The following is a 17,491-nucleotide window of genomic DNA, read 5'->3' as shown; positions in this document are numbered from 1 at the left end:
AAAGTAATTGCAGGTTTTACCACTGAAAGAAATGGCAAAACTCACAATTACTTTTGCACCAACCTAATAACATTTTTCTTCAAATCTCCTTTAACTACCTTAAATATATACTTACCAAACTATTTTTATAATAAGCTCTAATTTTCTAAATATCTACTTTGAAAAATTTCATCTCCTAGCTAAAATGTTGAACTCAGTACTTGACAAATAGTATTCAAAAAACATTAAATATTATTACTGATGTCATGTATTTTTCCATTAAAAAACAAGTCAAAGAAAAGACTCAAATGACGTAAGAAAAATGTTCTTTTATACAGTGTAGGCCCATGCAGAAAATGAGTGTGATATTAAAATTAACTCTGCAAAACTTAGAAATACGACAATCAAATGAAATATTTGTAGAGTCATTAAATAATTGCAACAATTTTTGTTATTTGTAGTCATCTTGTTAAGTTCTCAGAAAAAGTAAGTTTTTGCAAAAGAGATCTCTTCTATTAGAAGTCTCTCCAAACCATGTAACATTTACCTTGAAGTGCATAGATTAGTGATTTTCAAATTGTTTTTGGGCTTTTCAGCAAATGTGTTTTATCTAATTTTGTAGATGGGCAGCCACAAAGAGAAATTTTTGTCTTTCATTTTTTCTTACTTTAAACAAAATCATTTAAAAATATTGGAAATATCAAGTTGGGGAATCAAGAAAGCACTTAAATATGCAACTGTGATCATTGAGTTACCTGTCTAATCCCCCAAGTTCAGTGAAAATTCTAAGAGGTAAGAAGTCAGATCCCAGATCCCTTTTTTTTTTTTTTTTTTTGAGACGGAGTCTCGCTCTATCACCCAGGCTGGAGTGCCGTGGCGCTATCGTGACTCACTGCAAACTCCACCTCCCTGGTTCAAAGGATTCTCCCACCTCAGCTTCTCAAATAGCTGGGACTACAGGCCCCCGCCACCACGCCTGGCTAATTTTTGTATTTTTAGTAGAGACAGGCTTCACCATGTTGGCCAGGATGGTCAGAAGTCATATTCTTTTAATGTAGCACAAACCAAGTATAAAAGATCTTTGTTGAAAAAATAAATAATTTATTAAAGATTGGTTTTCTCACTCATAGGTGGGAATTGAACAATGAGAACACTTGGACACAGGAAGGGGAACATCACACACTGGGGCCTGTTGTGGGGTCAGGGGAGGGGGGAGGAATAGCATTAGGAGATATACCTAATGTAAATGAAGAGTTAATGGGTGCAGCACACCAACATGCCACATGTATACATATGTAACAAACCTGCATGTTGTGCACATGTACCCTAGAACTTAAAGTAAAATAATAATAAAAAAGAAAGCCTCCAATAGTTATTTCCTATTAATGTAACTGAAGGATTTTTCTTCTATAACTTCCAAACTGTATAGAATAAATATGTATTGATTTTATAATTTAATAAAGTTTTTATAAGAATGGAAAATAATAAAGATTGGTTAATTTTTTTCTGGTAGATTAAAGACCTGTGATGAACCAAAAAGTAATTAATTCCTATATTTTCATTTTCTAAAAGTAAAACTAAAGAGCCATTCAGTCTGTGAATTTCAATCTGCTGTGAGGAAGTTACCTTTACAGGTTTTAGGTAGAGTGAATACAGAGTTCTCCTAGTTCCTCCTCTCTCTGGTGAGAGGAGGAAGGATGCATTCTGATAACTTTCCCTTTCTTATTTCAGTAGAAAGACACTAAGGGAAACAATGCACATGGTTATTGAATTCCAATTGGTCTATTTATCTGTATTTATTTGTCACTATTTCTTCATATAGCTTTGGTTGTAAATTTTAATTAAATGAGAATTGAATGAGGGAATATATGATGTGACTCTGCAGTAATTAGTGCAATAGAGATTTGACAATTATCCAGTTAATCTGATCAACAAAGACAGCCCAATTGGGTAGTTAATGTCTCAAAGTGGATTTATTTGGCCTAGTCAATCCAAATAGACTATGCACATTAATTATATTAACAACACAGCTGCCAACATTATCCTCACTGTAGGACACATGGAAACAGCTCAAAAATGGGGGGTGATAAACCACACACAAAATAAATATTGGATGATAGTGAGAGCCTCCAAAAGAAGCAAAAAAGCAGGACTCAATTGTAACAACAAAGAAAAAAAAAAGCTGAAGTTATAAAAAATTAAAATTGATCATTAGTACTTAATAATATAAGAAATAAAATGAGATAAGAAGAAGAGATGGTGTAATCCTATGAAGACCATATCAACATCTCATCTTTGGTTTACATGGATTAAAGATGATTTTAAAAACCTTACTTCTTCACTTCTAACAACTCAAACATGCATCTTTAATTTACTTGAGGTATTTGAATTAAAATATGTCCAAGCCTTTGACTGATCAATCTTTGTTGATGATAGATCTAAATGTGGCTTATTGTCATAGTTAGAATACCTGCAAAATAAAATTATTTCTTAAAATGATAGGTGAAAAACTCAAAGATACAACCTCCAAACTACTATGTTAGATAATATGAATTTAAAGAATGTTTGTATAGTTCATCAGCCTCACAGATTTTTTTTTTTTTTAAGATACACCAATTTGGCCTCAGAACAACTTTTCTTGAACGGAGTTTTTAATTCAGAAAATCCAGAAGGAGAAAGTAATGATTGCTAAAAGTATCAGTAGATAGCATTCATTCCTCTCTGAGAACTGTCTCCTATTCCACCTCCCAAAATCCTAGAAAACTATTAATGATGGATAGATAGACTTTGAATGTATGCTCTTATTTCATCAGAGATTCATTATACTGAATTATTGAATATCTGCAAAAATTAGAAATAAATGAAATGGAATCAGTCTCATTTAAAATAAACTCCTTCCGTTGGAAAAGCAACTGCAATAGCAAAGTTGTTTCAGTTTCTGCTTGGGATAATGGCAAGGAATGAGTTCCAGTGGCAAGGAATGAGTTCCATCCCTAGCACCACAAAACCATGTTATTCAATACTTTTGAGTTATTATGAAATCCAAATACTGACCCACATTAGCTTTATTGCTGGTCTGGAAAAACAACTTCCAACATTACCACAATACTACAGTCACAACAATTAGAAATGTTTCTTTAATTCTCTGGGGACCATTTATGGTCAATAGTTTTTAATCTTCAGTATTTCTTGTTAAGAAAAAAATTACCTTAATTCAAGCAAAGCTGAATGTCAAGTATTAGGATGTAAGAACTTGAAAGCATCATCACATATTGTCCAGATTTGGGTTATTTTTCTAGCTGTATTGAAAATATTTAGGCACCATTCACTTCTTCCTAGAGAAAAGTTTAACATATTTTTTAGAGAAGTAGTGTCTGTCTGATAGAACTTTCTGTGATGATAGAAATACTCTATAGCTATATCGTCCAATACGGAAATCACTAAACACTTCTAGCTACTGAACTGTTGAAATGTGGCCAGCACAATTGAAGAACTGATTTTTTAAATTTTATATAATTGCAACTAGTTTGAATTTAAATACCCACCTGTGGCTAATGGCTACCATACTAGATAGTGCAGTTCTAGAGTCAATAACTAACTACTTGTTACTGTAAATTCACCTGCATGGAATTTTTTTTTTTTGCCATCCATCTCCTAAGGCAAATCCTTTTTCATCTTGACCTTCGGGGAGCAGACTCTTGGAGAAAGACTTGTCCCATCATGTACGGGATGAGTAAGAATTATTCACAACATCTGGCATGTTTAAAAGACATGAGATCCTAAATTCATGTCATAAGTCTACTAGATTATATTATAGTAAAAAAGGAAATTACAAAACATATTAAAGTGCCCTATGGAAGAGTTTAAGTTAAATTAAAATGGTCCATTTTATATGTCGAGATTGCCCCTGCCAGTGTTTCTTACTATCTTGGCTCTAAGCTCCTGCTCTGCCTGTCCTCACCCAGTATGTGGTTGGCATGACCCCTTTACTGAGGTTTTTGGGAGGCTGTCCTTGGCTGGGGATTGTGTCAAGAGATCTGAGCTGTCTACACTCCTGGTGATAGGCCAGAGTTCTTCAGCTAAGAAGACACAGAGCATGAAGACTACATGCCAACAGAAATCCCGTGTCCCACTGTGTTTGATTTGTGAGCCAAACTGCAGCCTCGTTTCTGAATTTCAACTCCACAAGTGTAGTTTTTCAACAAAAAGTATTTTCAATTAAAATTGTTTTGACCTTGGACTTCCCTCAAAAAAGAGTCTTCCTCTTGTTAAGAGATGTTTACAGTGTCAATAGAATGCAAACTTATTAAACATTCAAAGAAGTCTATATTTGTCTGTTACAGTGCTGGAGGAGATAAAATGTTATTGATCCTAGCTTCTTCGTGGACATTCTGTTCAGGGCTTTAGTCACTGACAATAATTAAAAGTGGAGTGAAAAGAAGTCCTTAGAAACCATGAAGCCAAATGTCGTTGTTTGAGAGATGGAGCCCTTCCTCACCAGCCATCCAAACATTGTTCACACAAAAGTACGTTAAAAAGTGGTTCCCATTCTTCCAGTTACTACTGAAAGGTTGAAGAAGCTGAATGTGGACTAATGCTGAAAGAAACCAGCAAATAAATAAAGATTACACAATTTAAGGACCATCTTACTGAAGAAAAAAGGAGGGAATATGTTTCATACCCTCCTGTCCCTATCACGGCCAGAATACAACAGGAAGCCTTAAACATAATTTAACAGGCTAACCAAAGCTAGCTAGGATGGTAACAGATTGCTTAACTTGCTAGGCTCCTATCATAAGAAGCTTGAAACGCCAGGCAGCAATCAAAGCTTTAGGTTTATTGGACTCTTATTTTGTTCTCATTTGGGAGTGTTACATCTCCTTCTGTGAACCAGAAGTTATAAACCTGCAGAGCCCAAAGTGCTGGCTGTGGGAAGCGCAGATTCCCCAGGGGGACCACTGGGAGTGGTGATAAGCAGGGTAGCTTTTACCTGTTAGTTCTTGGGCCCAAGTATTATAGGTATATAAGGCAAAGCATCAATTTATGGCTGTGGATTCAAAAAATATGCTGCATCCTGAGGGATTTAGCTCCATTTTCCCAGGTTATCTTTTACAAGCTGAGGCCTCTCAAGCATCTTCAAAAGGCTATAGAATTGTTGTGTCAGGCTGGCAGCATCTGGCTGGTAGGGTATGTGCTAATCCCAGTAAATGCCATGATCATATATTCACTGCCACACCAGGTTTTGCTATAAAGTGAATCCCTGGGTTAGAGACCATGTTAGGCAGAATCCTGTCCCATGTTAGTAGATCAGATACTGAGACCTCAGATATTGGTGCTGGATGTGACAGCATGAGAAAATCTGCCACATAATGGTGACAGGAGAAACACATATGTCCCTCAAGAGATATACTAGGACATCTCTTTCCCTCGCACTAGTGTGGCTGTGAATGGACAAACATAGCAATTATGGCCCGAGAAGGGAATGGCAGCCAGGGACTCAGATTTCTCAGGTAAGCTACTTAGAGCAGCATAAGTGCTGGAAAAGGTGAAAGTAATCTAAAATGAATGGGCGAAGACAATGGTGAGTATCAGGTATGACCTGTGAACCAAATGCAACAATGAGGGCTGTGTTTCATTCCACTTAACCTCTTTTTATACGTTTCCTACAAACTGTAACTAACCAAAATCCTAGAGAAGCTATGTTGAGGTGAAACAATGTGATACTTAAGTGGATCTCAGTGGTCCAAGCAGTCATCAATGGTGGAGGTTTTTCCCCAAGCAGATGTTTACTACTGGCCAGTGTCCCCATTACCCAGCTGCTGTGTGGCTGATGATCATAGCTGCCCCCTTCTCTGTAGAATCACCTTTGGCCTAACAGGAACTTTCTCAGCCAAAAGTCTGCACACTCTCCCACACCAATAGGCCAATAGTTGCTTGACAGAGATGGGGAGACTGACTGCTTTTCCTCAAGAGAGGGTTAACATGTGGTGCAATTTGTCTGGCAGAGCTTCCCTACAGGATCAGCTGAGCTTGTGTGTATTGTAACATGTTCATGGACTGGCATGGCCCAAGGATCATTGCTCATAGTTCACAGATCCCATGTTAAGAACTTATGCATTATAAGTTAACAGAACAAAGCAGTCTCTATTCATTCATTCGACATATATTTGTTGAATGTGTCCTACTTATCAGTCACTTTTCTGAGACTGAGGAAGCAGCATTGAATGAAGAAATAGTTATTGCCCTCATATAGGTTAAACTAATTAAAAATATATAATACTGCAGATTATGAGAAAATTTTTAAAGAAAAATAAGTAGCAAAGGAGATAGGTCCTCACTGATAAAGTGATATTTCAGTAGAAGTGTAACAGAAACAAGGAAACCGATCATGGTGCTGTGTGGGGAATGAGCACTCTGGGCAGCAGGAGCATGATGGGCAAATGCCCTGAAAACAAAACCTGTGCTTGAGGAACAACAGGAAATCAGTGTGTCTGGAGATGAGTTATTAAGAGGAAGAGTGAGAAGAAAATTAGCAAGATACCACAAGGCTGGATTATGGCTCCTTGGCCCATGAAAGAATTTATGTTTTATTTCGAGTAATATAGAAAACTATTAGAGGTTTTGAAAAGCACCAAGATATTACCTAACTGATATTTGGAAAGGATCATTTTGGCTGTTGTATGAAAAATAGACTTACAAAATATAAGAATGATTGTTTCTGCCATATCACCATTTAGCTTCTCGGTCTGTTCCCGGCAGAAAACTGGTAGGTCAGGCAAATGACAGGAGACCACGGCAAATGTAACCAAGTAGAAGCACTAACTGAAGCTGCTGTGTACTGTATGTAATATCTTTACTACAGCAGAACAACACAGTATCTGGCATGTGGTATGAGGCTATTAATCTACTAATGTGTTATTTTCAATATTTGTCATAAATGTGGATCAAAAGCAGTTTGTATTCATCTGGCATAGACATTAGTATACAATCATGGTCTTGCTCCAGGGATATTTTACAAAACAGATTGGAGGTAGATTCAAATGTCCAGTGGTTGTCAAATATCAGAACAGTCCACTGTATTGACGATATCATCAGGTACAATAAGGTCTAATGAGCAGGAGGGGCCAATACTCTAAATGCTTTGTTAGAATATCTGTATCACAGAGAGTAGGAAATAAAATGAACATATCTTCAGGAGCTAGACAAATCAGTGAAATTTTTAGAAATTCTGTAGTCTGCTGCATGCTAGTGCATTTCTTCCAGAGTTAAGACCAAATTTTGCATTTTACTTCACTATCAAGAAGGACCCAGAGTGTTTGGTAGAACTTTTTGAATTTTAAACACAGCATAAACCACATTTCGGAATGATGCCCCTTTATTAGATGACTCAGAAAGCTGCAGTTTTGAGTGGGGCCTAGAATGATAGAAGGTTCTGCAGCAATATCAGCTGCAATACAAGCACCCTTGATGCCAGAGCAATAATAAATGGCAATACTACTAGAGGTACCATGATAAATAAAAATGCAATGTGGGCTCTCTGTCAAGCTTTGAATGCACAACTGCAGTGAAAAGCCTAGTGTTCCGGATCAAGGCCATACTATTGCAGCATAGTTCTTTCACCATTTAGAAAGCAGCTCCTGACAAGCTACCCGGCCATAGGAAGACTGAAGGCCTTTCTGTGGACATCAGTTGACCATATGACTGGAACGATCCCTCGTGAGCTTAATAACACATGTTATATTGTCCAGTAGGCAGAACGGCAATTTACTGAACAATGGAACTTTCTCTTTATTAGAAAGCAGGGCTCCTACTACTTGGGAAAGCAAAAAATATTTTGAAATTTGGGGGAATCCACTGTTGCATATTTTCATTTACCCACACCCAGGTTTAACTTCAAATAAGTGATTACAGCAACTACAGAATGATCAGGTTCAAAGGACAGAGATACTTCACCAGCAAGCCACTTAGACTAACAGAAGTGATCATCAAGAATGAAGAATATTTGGAATGAGTCAGAAGAAGGATATGATGAATCAGATATAACTTTACAGCTGCAAGCAGTGAGAGCCCATTTGGCTAATCAATGTCTTTAAGTTTCTCCTCAGAAACAGTGCCCAATCATCATCAATCCATGACAGGATGAAATGAGTTCATATGGATCTGGGTGGCTCAAAGGATGGACGATAGCAGGTGCTGTGAGTATTCCACCAAAATCCCTTTGGGTCCCTCTCAGTACACATCTCCTTTGACTTCTGTGCGCTTTTGTTTCTAAAGTCCTACTACTGCAATTCTCTTTGGAAAACTGCCCTTTGGCTTCTTGGACAGTTTACCTGCATGTAAAGAGAATCAAAGTGACTGGGAGTTTTTCTCACCCTGAATGACCCTGAGCCAGTGAATGGCAAACACTGGAGGATGAAAACCTTGCTCCCTTGCCTCAAGAGGGGACAAAGTGAAGTGCATTTTACATTCCAGCATCCCCATGCAGGAGCAGAGAACTTCTGACTTCTTTCTCTTCCCTTGGTTGCCTTTCTTACTCCTTGGATGTCTTCTCCTAGGAATATTCTCATAGTGAGTCATTGCAAAAAATTCTCATCTCAGGATCTGCTGTGAGAAACCTGACCTAAGACAGATGCCTATTATTTATTTTTGTGGGAAATTTGATTACCATTTTGAGTCTGGAATTCATGGCAGAGATTTGAGCTAAAAATATCTACTGGATAGTTGTTGGGCTATTGATTATATATAAAGTTATGAAGCTAAATGAGATCACCCAAGGAGTGAGTGTATATAAATAACATGCCTCAGGACCTAAGAAGGTCTCAGACTTTCTTATCTTCTCCCACCCAGACTTCAATAATTAAACTAAATGTATACCCATTTCCTCAACTTTGGTCTCAGGACAGACCTTAACTCAGGCTCTCTGAAAGTTCTCAAATTAGTCCACCTTATTCCTAGTTATTTCCTAATTATATATCCTACTTTACTTCATCAACCTATTAAACCTACCCTCTAAAGGTATGTAGTCTGAAGGGACAGATGATTTATAGGTCCATTGTGTTAGCAAACCAAAATGGATCTCTCAATAAATCAGAACATTAAACACCTATTTAGAGGTGCAAACACTTGGCTCAGGTTTTCAGCTGAAAAGAATTCTCAGTATGTTTTACATATAAGAAACACTTTCACCTTGACCTTGCTGGAAAATACCTTGGGATCTTAAAGACAAATCTGGAAAAATACGGAGAGATGAAGATTAACAGAAGTAAAATTAAAGTATATATTGGATCAGAAGAAAACACCTATTTAAAATGCTGTGAACCATATAATACCTTATACACAGTACATCATCAAAAAATATTTGTTGAGTAAATTGTACCGACTATCCCATGCATCTTTATTTATTTCAGAATTAACTGGTGTGCACATTTTATAAACTTTACCTTAACAATGTGTAAGACATTTTAAGGTAGAGACTAACTGAAGAATTGAAATGACTCTCTGTCATGTAAATGAAGTCTAGTGAATGTAATAGGAAATGATGGAAACTAAGTGAAATATCATTTTGTTAAGGTAGTGGCTTTTGAATATCTTCTCATAAACAGATTAGATTTTGTGAGCTGCTTCCTACACACACCAAAAAGCGAAGGATTTTATTTAAAAGAAAATTCTGTTGACTTGAATTGGAAGTACAAGCCGTTCTTTCCTTTTGACAGTTGGTTTTTGAAAGGTTTTTCTTGTGAGATACATATTATATTGTTGCTAGTTAAATCTAATGATCCTTCACCCTAGAAGAAATAAAAGGCCTGATTTGGCTGACTTTTCTTCTTGAGGAGCCTATTTGTGAGTAATATGTGTGTTAAAAAGCAGTAACAAGCACTAATATGAAAAAGTATTAAAAAATTAAGTGATGGATAAATGAAAGCTGCCTTTTTCACATCCAAAATATTTTGATAATCTCACATATACTGTATTAAACTTATATAACTTCTCTGTAGCTTTTGGATCAACTGTAACATATCCCAGGCACACCAACCTTACTTGAATTAAAAAAAAAAGAGAAAGAAAGAGAGAATCATAGGTGTAACTGTCTTATATTTACTAAGACAAACTAGAAATATAAATTAATAAAAAAGTAAATGTTGCAAGGACAATAAAACTCAAAGTATAATTGCTATTGGATAATATATGGTACAAAGATCCAGAGGTAAAAATTTAGGATATATAATGTTTGATGTTCACTAACAATTGCACATTTATTATTTATCCCATGTTTGGAATTTTTTACTTTCACAGTAGCAAGATCATGTTTATAAGACACAATCCTGAATGACAAAAATAATCATGTTGCATTTTATACATACTCACCAAGAAAAGTCTCAAGGACCTTGATGGGTTCTAGATCAGTTTCTCTATTTCAAAGCCAGATAACACTTCAATGACTGGTGTTGAACACCAAGACTCTCATGAATTTCCCTGGTAGGTGACACTTCTTCACATGTGCTGTCAAACTCACTGAGCTTGACAATCTCACACAGATTGAGGTTGTATGCCTTCTATGAGTAGACTGAAGATAATGCATTCTATTAAGATTCCATCTCAAAAACCTTTACAAAGTATTTTATATAACTTCCTCCTTATGATCTATGTTTTCTAGCTCCCATGTCTTGGACTTATAACCCTTTAAACAGCCTTCCTTGAAAGTTGATCAATTCACACCCATTCTTCAAGTGCCTTTTTACATACCATTCTTCTAAGAAACTTTCTCTGCTGCTACCCTGTCCCAGTTAGATGGAGGTGATGGCTCTCTGAATTCCCATAGCTTCTGTCTCTACTTCTTTTTTAAATAGCGTATTAGGGGTTCCATTCACCAGGCCCAGGCTCAGTGACTTTCTGAGAGAACTCAAGACAGAATATATTCATACTTACGACTGTGATTTATTACTGTGAAAGGATACAAGGCAAAATCAGCAAAGGGAAAAGGCACAGGGAGTGATGGAGTAAAGTCCAGAGGAAACCAGGAGCAAGCTTCCAAAAGTCCATCCCAGTGGGGTGTGCTGGGATGTGCTCAATGAATTTGATGACACATTTGAAGAAGTGTTGCCACCAGGGGAGATTGTAAGAGACTCAGTGCTCAAAGTTTTTATTGGAGGCTGAGTGTGTAGGCAACCACATGTACCAAGACTCCAGACTCCCAGAAGGAAGGCATGTGCTTAGGATAGCTATGTTGTTTGCAGTTCAGGCACAGTGAATCATCCTTAACAGGTAGGGTGAAGCACTACTCATGGAATCTAAGTTTCCAGATGTCAGCCAAGGGCTAATCTTGCCGCAGGCTATTCTCAGGATAGGAGTCTCACACCTGTTATGTGAACTCTTCTGTGCACTGTTAGTTACCCAGTTTCACCGTAAGCTCACTGAGGAATGGGAAAGGAATTTTTAAAATTATTGCTCCATAATTCCCAGTATAGAACAAGATTTTCGATATGTGACACTCAACAAATATGGATGATGAGAAAGTCTGATTCATTAAAGAACTGCAAGAAATGGGCAGGAAAGGAGACTTAGAAATATAAAAGATAATTTTGCAATTGCATTCTAGACGGAGTCCTCTGTACTCTCTGTGATTTTCCTGTGTCTAAGGACAGTAGATGGCATAAGCAGATAAAAGGTAAGGAAGACACCCATTATGAGTAATACTATTACTGACTTAAGACAATCTATTACTTATTGTTAAATATATGCACGCTTTTTATGGAAATAGGAATATGCATTTTTTCAAGGAAATAACTTCAGATTATTAACATCTTCCTTAATCCTGTGTACTCTGCATTTTGTTATTATTACACCTAGAAAACATTGCATATATTATAGACAATGTTCCAATTTATTGGCTTAAAAATATATTTATTGAGCACTTGCTTGAAGCCATCACTGATAAAGAAATATTAAGAACCCCATACTAAAAATAGCTAATACACAGGGCAAACACTGTTCTAAGCACCACTGTAAGAGGTAGATACTAATATATATACTCCTTTTACAGATAAACTTATTCGGGATGTTAAATAACCTTCCTAAGAGTGACTCTGCTATCCATCCAATCACTCCATTATACTGACTCTCACACTCTAAAAATGCTCACAGCCTTCAACACAAGTAATTATTTTGACAAAATTAAGGAAAAAATCTTTGCTCCAATGTTAAAGTTTTCCGTTCCAATACTTTACAAATTAAAGAACTTCAGTATTTCTAGATTTGGCCACTTCATAATTGATAAATTATGTAGTCAATGAATAGTTTTTCACTTATCAATTTATGAAAAAGTAGTGAGGATTCAACAACATATTTAGCATTGTGACTCATTCTGAACATAAAAGGAAAGTTAAATTGGTTTAAATAGGTAAAGTCATGTGCACTGAAATCTGTTTATCCTACCACTGTTTGATGGTTGAATGTTTGTGGTTCGATTTAAGTGATGTTTAAGAAAAGAGTTTTTCATTTCTCTCCAAATGAGATGCAGTTTTATAATTAATTGTCTCCCACACAGAAGTACAATTAATACATACCAGACCCTGAAGAAGAACTCATAGAAGGGAAACTAGACTCTTGATTTTTCTATTTCTTAAAACATTAAAGACTAAAACATGATAAACAAGCTGGATTAAGTAAAACTCAAAGAGCAGTTTAGAAATGCAGATATAATTTCACCCCTAGATCATGAAAAAGCATTTGGTGTGACAAAGGTGTTGTCAGTACTGTTTACAAGTTTTTTGGTCATTACTTATTCAACATTAGTATTCAAGTTGAGACAGATGACAGAGTGCTTTGGTTCGGGCAAAGCTCTCCATTGTGAAACTAGGGTGATAGATATTTGAAAGGCCTTGTTTTAATTTATAACCACTTCAGAAAACCTCCTCCAGGTGACTGATATTATCATGGCCCCTATGTCATAAAAGAGGCAACTGTGTCTCAGGAAGGTAAAGTGAACATCTCAGGGTCATGTAAGCAGGAAGCGACAGAGCAGTGACTTACAGTCAGATCCTTACTCTCCAGAGTTAGTGCACTTAATCAGCATGGAAAGAAAAAGAAAGAAAAGAAAGAAAGAAAAGAAAAGAAAGAAAGGAGGGAAGGAAAGAGAAGGAAGGAAGGAAGGAAGGAAGGAAGGAAAGAAGGAAGGAAGGAAGGAAAGGAGAGAGGGAGGGAGGAAGGAAAGGGAAGGGAAGAGAGGGTAAGGGAAGGGAGGGGAGGGGAGGGAAAGGGAGAGGAAGGGAAGGGAAGGGAAGGGAAGGGAAGGGAAGAGAAGGGAAGAAAGAAGGAAATTATCTCTTGCACACAGCATGGTAAAAGAAAAAATAGTCTCACTCATTTTCTTGAGTAAAATCACGTCCTTTTATCATAGTAAAAGCTTAAAATAGTTAAAACCATGAAGAAATCACATTTGTGTTCTGCTCACAGATAACAATTACAGGTTAAACATAAACATTTATGTGAACTCATGAAGTGTAGAAATCAACAAAACAAGAAAATGAGTACATTTCACCTACTTTTGAAATGTTACTTGATCGACTTGCAGATCTCCCTGGGGATTTTTCATTCTGAAAAATAAAATTGGAAACATTAATTAAAAGCAGGTATGGCACTTTCACCATACTGGACCACTGAGAAGAGAAATCACAGCACAGGGAAATTTGTGAATGCTCTCTACATTGTTTTGACTAATACACACACTGATTGCTTACACAGAATGCTTTTTTCTTTTATGAAATCATATTTCTCTAATATATATTAGTGTACTTTTAAAAATGCTTCAATTAATATCTGAGTATTAATCAGGTTACAAGTATTTGTTTCCAGGAAATAATTATTTCTCCAGAAAAATTTTTGAAATTCTTTGAAACTAAAATTAGACAGTAAAAGTGTAGTCTACTATTTCCCCTTTTGCCCTTGCAACTAGGCACTTCTGAGTAAACTCTGGTTTTCAACATCATTAAATATTTTGTGCTGGGTATATGGTATATACATCCACCTTGTATTCTTCTAAACTGCATTTTATTTATTTTTTGTTATTTTACATCTTTGAAATTAAAACATTTACTTTTTAAAATTTAAGATGCTTCTGGTTATATATTTTCAACTTAAAACTTAAAACTTTTATAAGTATTTATATCCTCAGTTCTTTCCTCTGAAAGAATTTTTATTTAGCAGAAAAGAGGCATGAAAAAAGCTTTTGAAGAAATGTTTTTTAAAAGGTCATATAATTTTAAAATAGAAATGAACCTTAAGTAGTTAGGCCCTCCCATTTGAAGTCCAGAGACATTATGTTCCTGAAAATTATATAGCTACTTTTTCTACTGTGCCAATTATGGTGGATAATCAACTGGAAAAAACAGAGTTTATAAGCATTATGCATTTTACATGTAGAAAGAGATCAAAGATCAAAGTACATCTCTACTTCTGTAGGGAAAATGTTAGAAGAATCATTTCTGAATACTAAACGTTTATAAAGGATCTGACATAACATTGTCGTTGAAATAATTTACCAATGTAAGAATTCCATTTCTTTCCTTTTTTTTTTTTTTTTTTTAAACTTCTGGACTCAGCCCCAAAGTGGGCCTGAGTAAGCAACTGCAATGCAACTTGACATAGGCCATTTTTGAGAACTAAGTTGTTATAACAACCTTTGGGGCCGAAATTGCCCGTGATGACTACTTGAGACAGTTTTAGAGACACAGTGATGACAGGATATGGCAGATGTGTTATTGCAGAAAAACAGTGGCTGCATTCACTGCAAACTGTCACTGTGTCATGTGCAGACTTACAAATATTCCAGCTGAACAGTACTTTTTCCTTTACATGCAACATCCATCTCATACAACCACTGATGTCACTGTGAAGCATGTTATTACAGACCGAGATGAGTCACAACGATATGGTTAGTTACACCTCATAACAGCTCCATGCTCCAGCTGGAGATTAATGTGTACGCTACCGCAGACATTTTTCCCTGATTAGCTCCACTGGTGATGGAGAGAGGCACTTTTCTACTGACATCTCAACTCCTCTTCTAGAGACTAAAAAACAAAATCAATCCATCTTTCCTTCTCAGTGAAATTTAGGATTTTGACACCTTATTGTGTAGGACAGAGTCACATAATATAATAGGCTTTGGCAGATAGTGGTAGCAGTGGTTATTTTGTTACGTTTTCTATATTTACATGACATTTGAGAACATGATTAAGAACTAGAATTGAAAGGTGCTGCCACAGGAATCATGCAAAATAGGAAATTTAATTTTGCACAGGATTACTTAATTTTTCAAACTAAGTGGGACTTCATGGTGTTTTGAGATAAAACAAGAAAGGCCAGATTCACTTTACAATTGTGTGAGTTCACCACAGAGATATAATAAGAATATTATTTCCACACTCTCTGCCAGCATCCACCAATGTAATGGGGGGAAAGCATCTGACTGATTATTTGATACCTCAAAGGATCTTTTAACTTGAAATGGATTGGCTTTATTTTCTCCCAATATAAGGTCAGGCATTGAAATAAACAAACTTAGGCAAAGGTTAACATTTTTGCCATGGCTACATTCTCTGTTGTTTCTATACCAGTACATGGGAGAGGAAAGGGCATCAGAAAAGTTAACATGTGGGAGGACAGTGGTGTACACTGTGCTGTGCCGGCAGTGATGTCAACTGAGAGACTGTCTTGCAATGAGACCTCTGGTGATGTGCTAGCTCTGGCAGGAGTATATTGTTTGACATTCCTGGACTTCAATTTCCTTATTGTAAAATGGTGGGATAATATCTTAGAAATCTGTGTAAGGAACAAATGAGTTATAAATGAAAACATTTTATGAGTTGTGAAGGTATGACATTTCCACTATAATTCAGATGTATAAGAAACACTGAGGCCGGGCGCGGTGGCTCACGCCTGTAATCCCAGCACTTTGGGAGGCCGAGGCGGGCGGATCACAAGGTCAGGAGATCGAGACCACGGTGAAACCCCGTCTCTACTAAAAATACAAAAATTAGCCGGGCGCGGTGGCGGGCGCCTGTAGTCCCAGCTACTCGGGAGGCTGAGGCAGGAGAATGGCGTAAACCCGGGAGGCGGAGCTTGCAGTGAGCCGAGATCGCGCCACTGCACTCCAGCCTGGGCGACAGAGCGAGACTCCGTCTCAAAAAAAAACCAAAAAAACAAAGAAACACTGAATGAGCTTTCTTTAAAAATCATGGTGATCAACATAGGTCACTATACACTTCTTTTTTTTTTTTTTTTTTTTTTTTTTTTTTTTTTTTTTTACATAAATATCTTAGTTTCTGTATCTTTCAATTCTGCCTCTGATTCTGGCACATAAAATTTAAAAATTTAAAGTTAAATCATTCTCTGCCCAGGGGGATTAAGAAAGTTGGTTTGCCTTGCTTTTGACGCAAAGCACCAGAAGCACTTCCTCTCTTGGAAAACATCCAAAGCAATCTGTCCAATTTGCTACTAATTAATTGGGTGGCTTGTCCCATTGCTATTGCAATGTCATAGTCTTCTTTGCAGATTAGTCAATATGGTTGTCATACCTCATTACAATCAGTTTAACTACTTTACCTTAGATTAAATATGAGCTGTCTCAGAATCTCAAAATCTAACATAACTTACTGGCACCCAAATTATAGTGACCTTGTAGGTCAATCAAAGTTGGAAGCAACAAGAGTTCCTAACAAGTCTGCGTGGAATGGACGGGATCATTAAGCAGTAATGTTGGATTTCATCACGTCATTCACAGTATACAGACAGGGAGAGAGACTTCCAGTTTCGTAAGTTTTATTGAAAATATTTTAATATTTTCAAGAAGTTTCTAATCATCGGTTTGCTATGAATATGTCTGATATTAATAGTTCTGTTTTGTGATTATTATTGTTTTTCAAAGTTTATCCTACTAAACATGGTTGGATTCGTTTTACTAGCAAGGAAAAACGATTACCAAATGAGAAAATCATTACCAAGTTTTGTTTTAATGAATTTTTGATGTTATACTCTAAGGAAAGTGACACAGTTCCTTTAAAACGAAGTGGTCTTGGCTGGGCGCGGTGGCTCAGGCCTGTAATCCCAGCACTTTGGGAGGCTGAGGTGGGTGGATCATGAGGTCAGGAGATCGAGATCATCCTAGCTAACACCGTGAAACCTGTCTCTACTAAAAATACAAAAAACTAGCCGGGCATGGTGGCGGGCACCTGTAGTCCTAGCTACTCGGGAGGCTGAGGCAGGAGAATGGCGTGAACCCAGGAGGCAGAGCTTGCAGTGAGCTGAGATCACACCACTGCACTCTAGCCTGGGCAACACAGCAAGACTCTGTCTCAAAAAACAAACAAACAAACAAACACCGAAGTAATCAGTCCTAAGAATACACAACATGACTGGACATGTATGAATCTAGGTATAAATTTTCTGTGTACTATGTCATTGACTGAGGGACATAATGGACATAATAAAGTTTAAAAAAGTTTTTTTTAATGTA

General features: G+C 36.7%; 1 protein-coding gene and 1 long non-coding RNA gene across 7 annotated transcripts in view; one reads left to right on the top strand and one right to left on the bottom strand.

Annotated features, from left to right (window-relative positions):
- The window catches only part of MARCHF1 (membrane associated ring-CH-type finger 1), an 828,885-nt gene that overhangs the window by 150,219 nt on the left and 661,175 nt on the right, over window positions 1-17,491 (bottom strand). For all 4 annotated transcript variants that reach the window (XM_050791815.1, XM_050791816.1, XM_050791812.1 and 1 more), the window contains one exon: window positions 13,521-13,571. In XM_050791815.1, coding sequence (XP_050647772.1) covers window positions 13,521-13,571 — 51 coding nt within the window. The remainder of the gene's footprint in view (window positions 1-13,520; window positions 13,572-17,491) is intronic.
- LOC126955373 (uncharacterized) overlaps window positions 1-17,491 on the top strand; it is a 53,988-nt gene that overhangs the window by 2,242 nt on the left and 34,255 nt on the right. The window contains exons 2-4 of one of the 3 annotated variants that reach the window (XR_007725912.1): window positions 8,074-8,174; window positions 11,576-11,644; window positions 16,650-16,790. This is a non-coding gene — a long non-coding RNA (uncharacterized LOC126955373). Of the gene's footprint in view, window positions 1-6,667; window positions 8,175-11,575; window positions 11,645-16,649; window positions 16,791-17,491 lie in introns of those variants that run through there. The other 2 variants (XR_007725913.1, XR_007725911.1) reach the window with 2 other exon arrangements.

This window comes from Macaca thibetana, chromosome 5 (genome assembly GCF_024542745.1).
Source record: "Macaca thibetana thibetana isolate TM-01 chromosome 5, ASM2454274v1, whole genome shotgun sequence".
NCBI lineage: Eukaryota > Metazoa > Chordata > Mammalia > Primates > Cercopithecidae > Macaca > Macaca thibetana.
The sequence above is the reverse complement of the archived record's forward strand: the minus strand, read 5'-3'. Positions and strand labels throughout refer to the sequence as shown.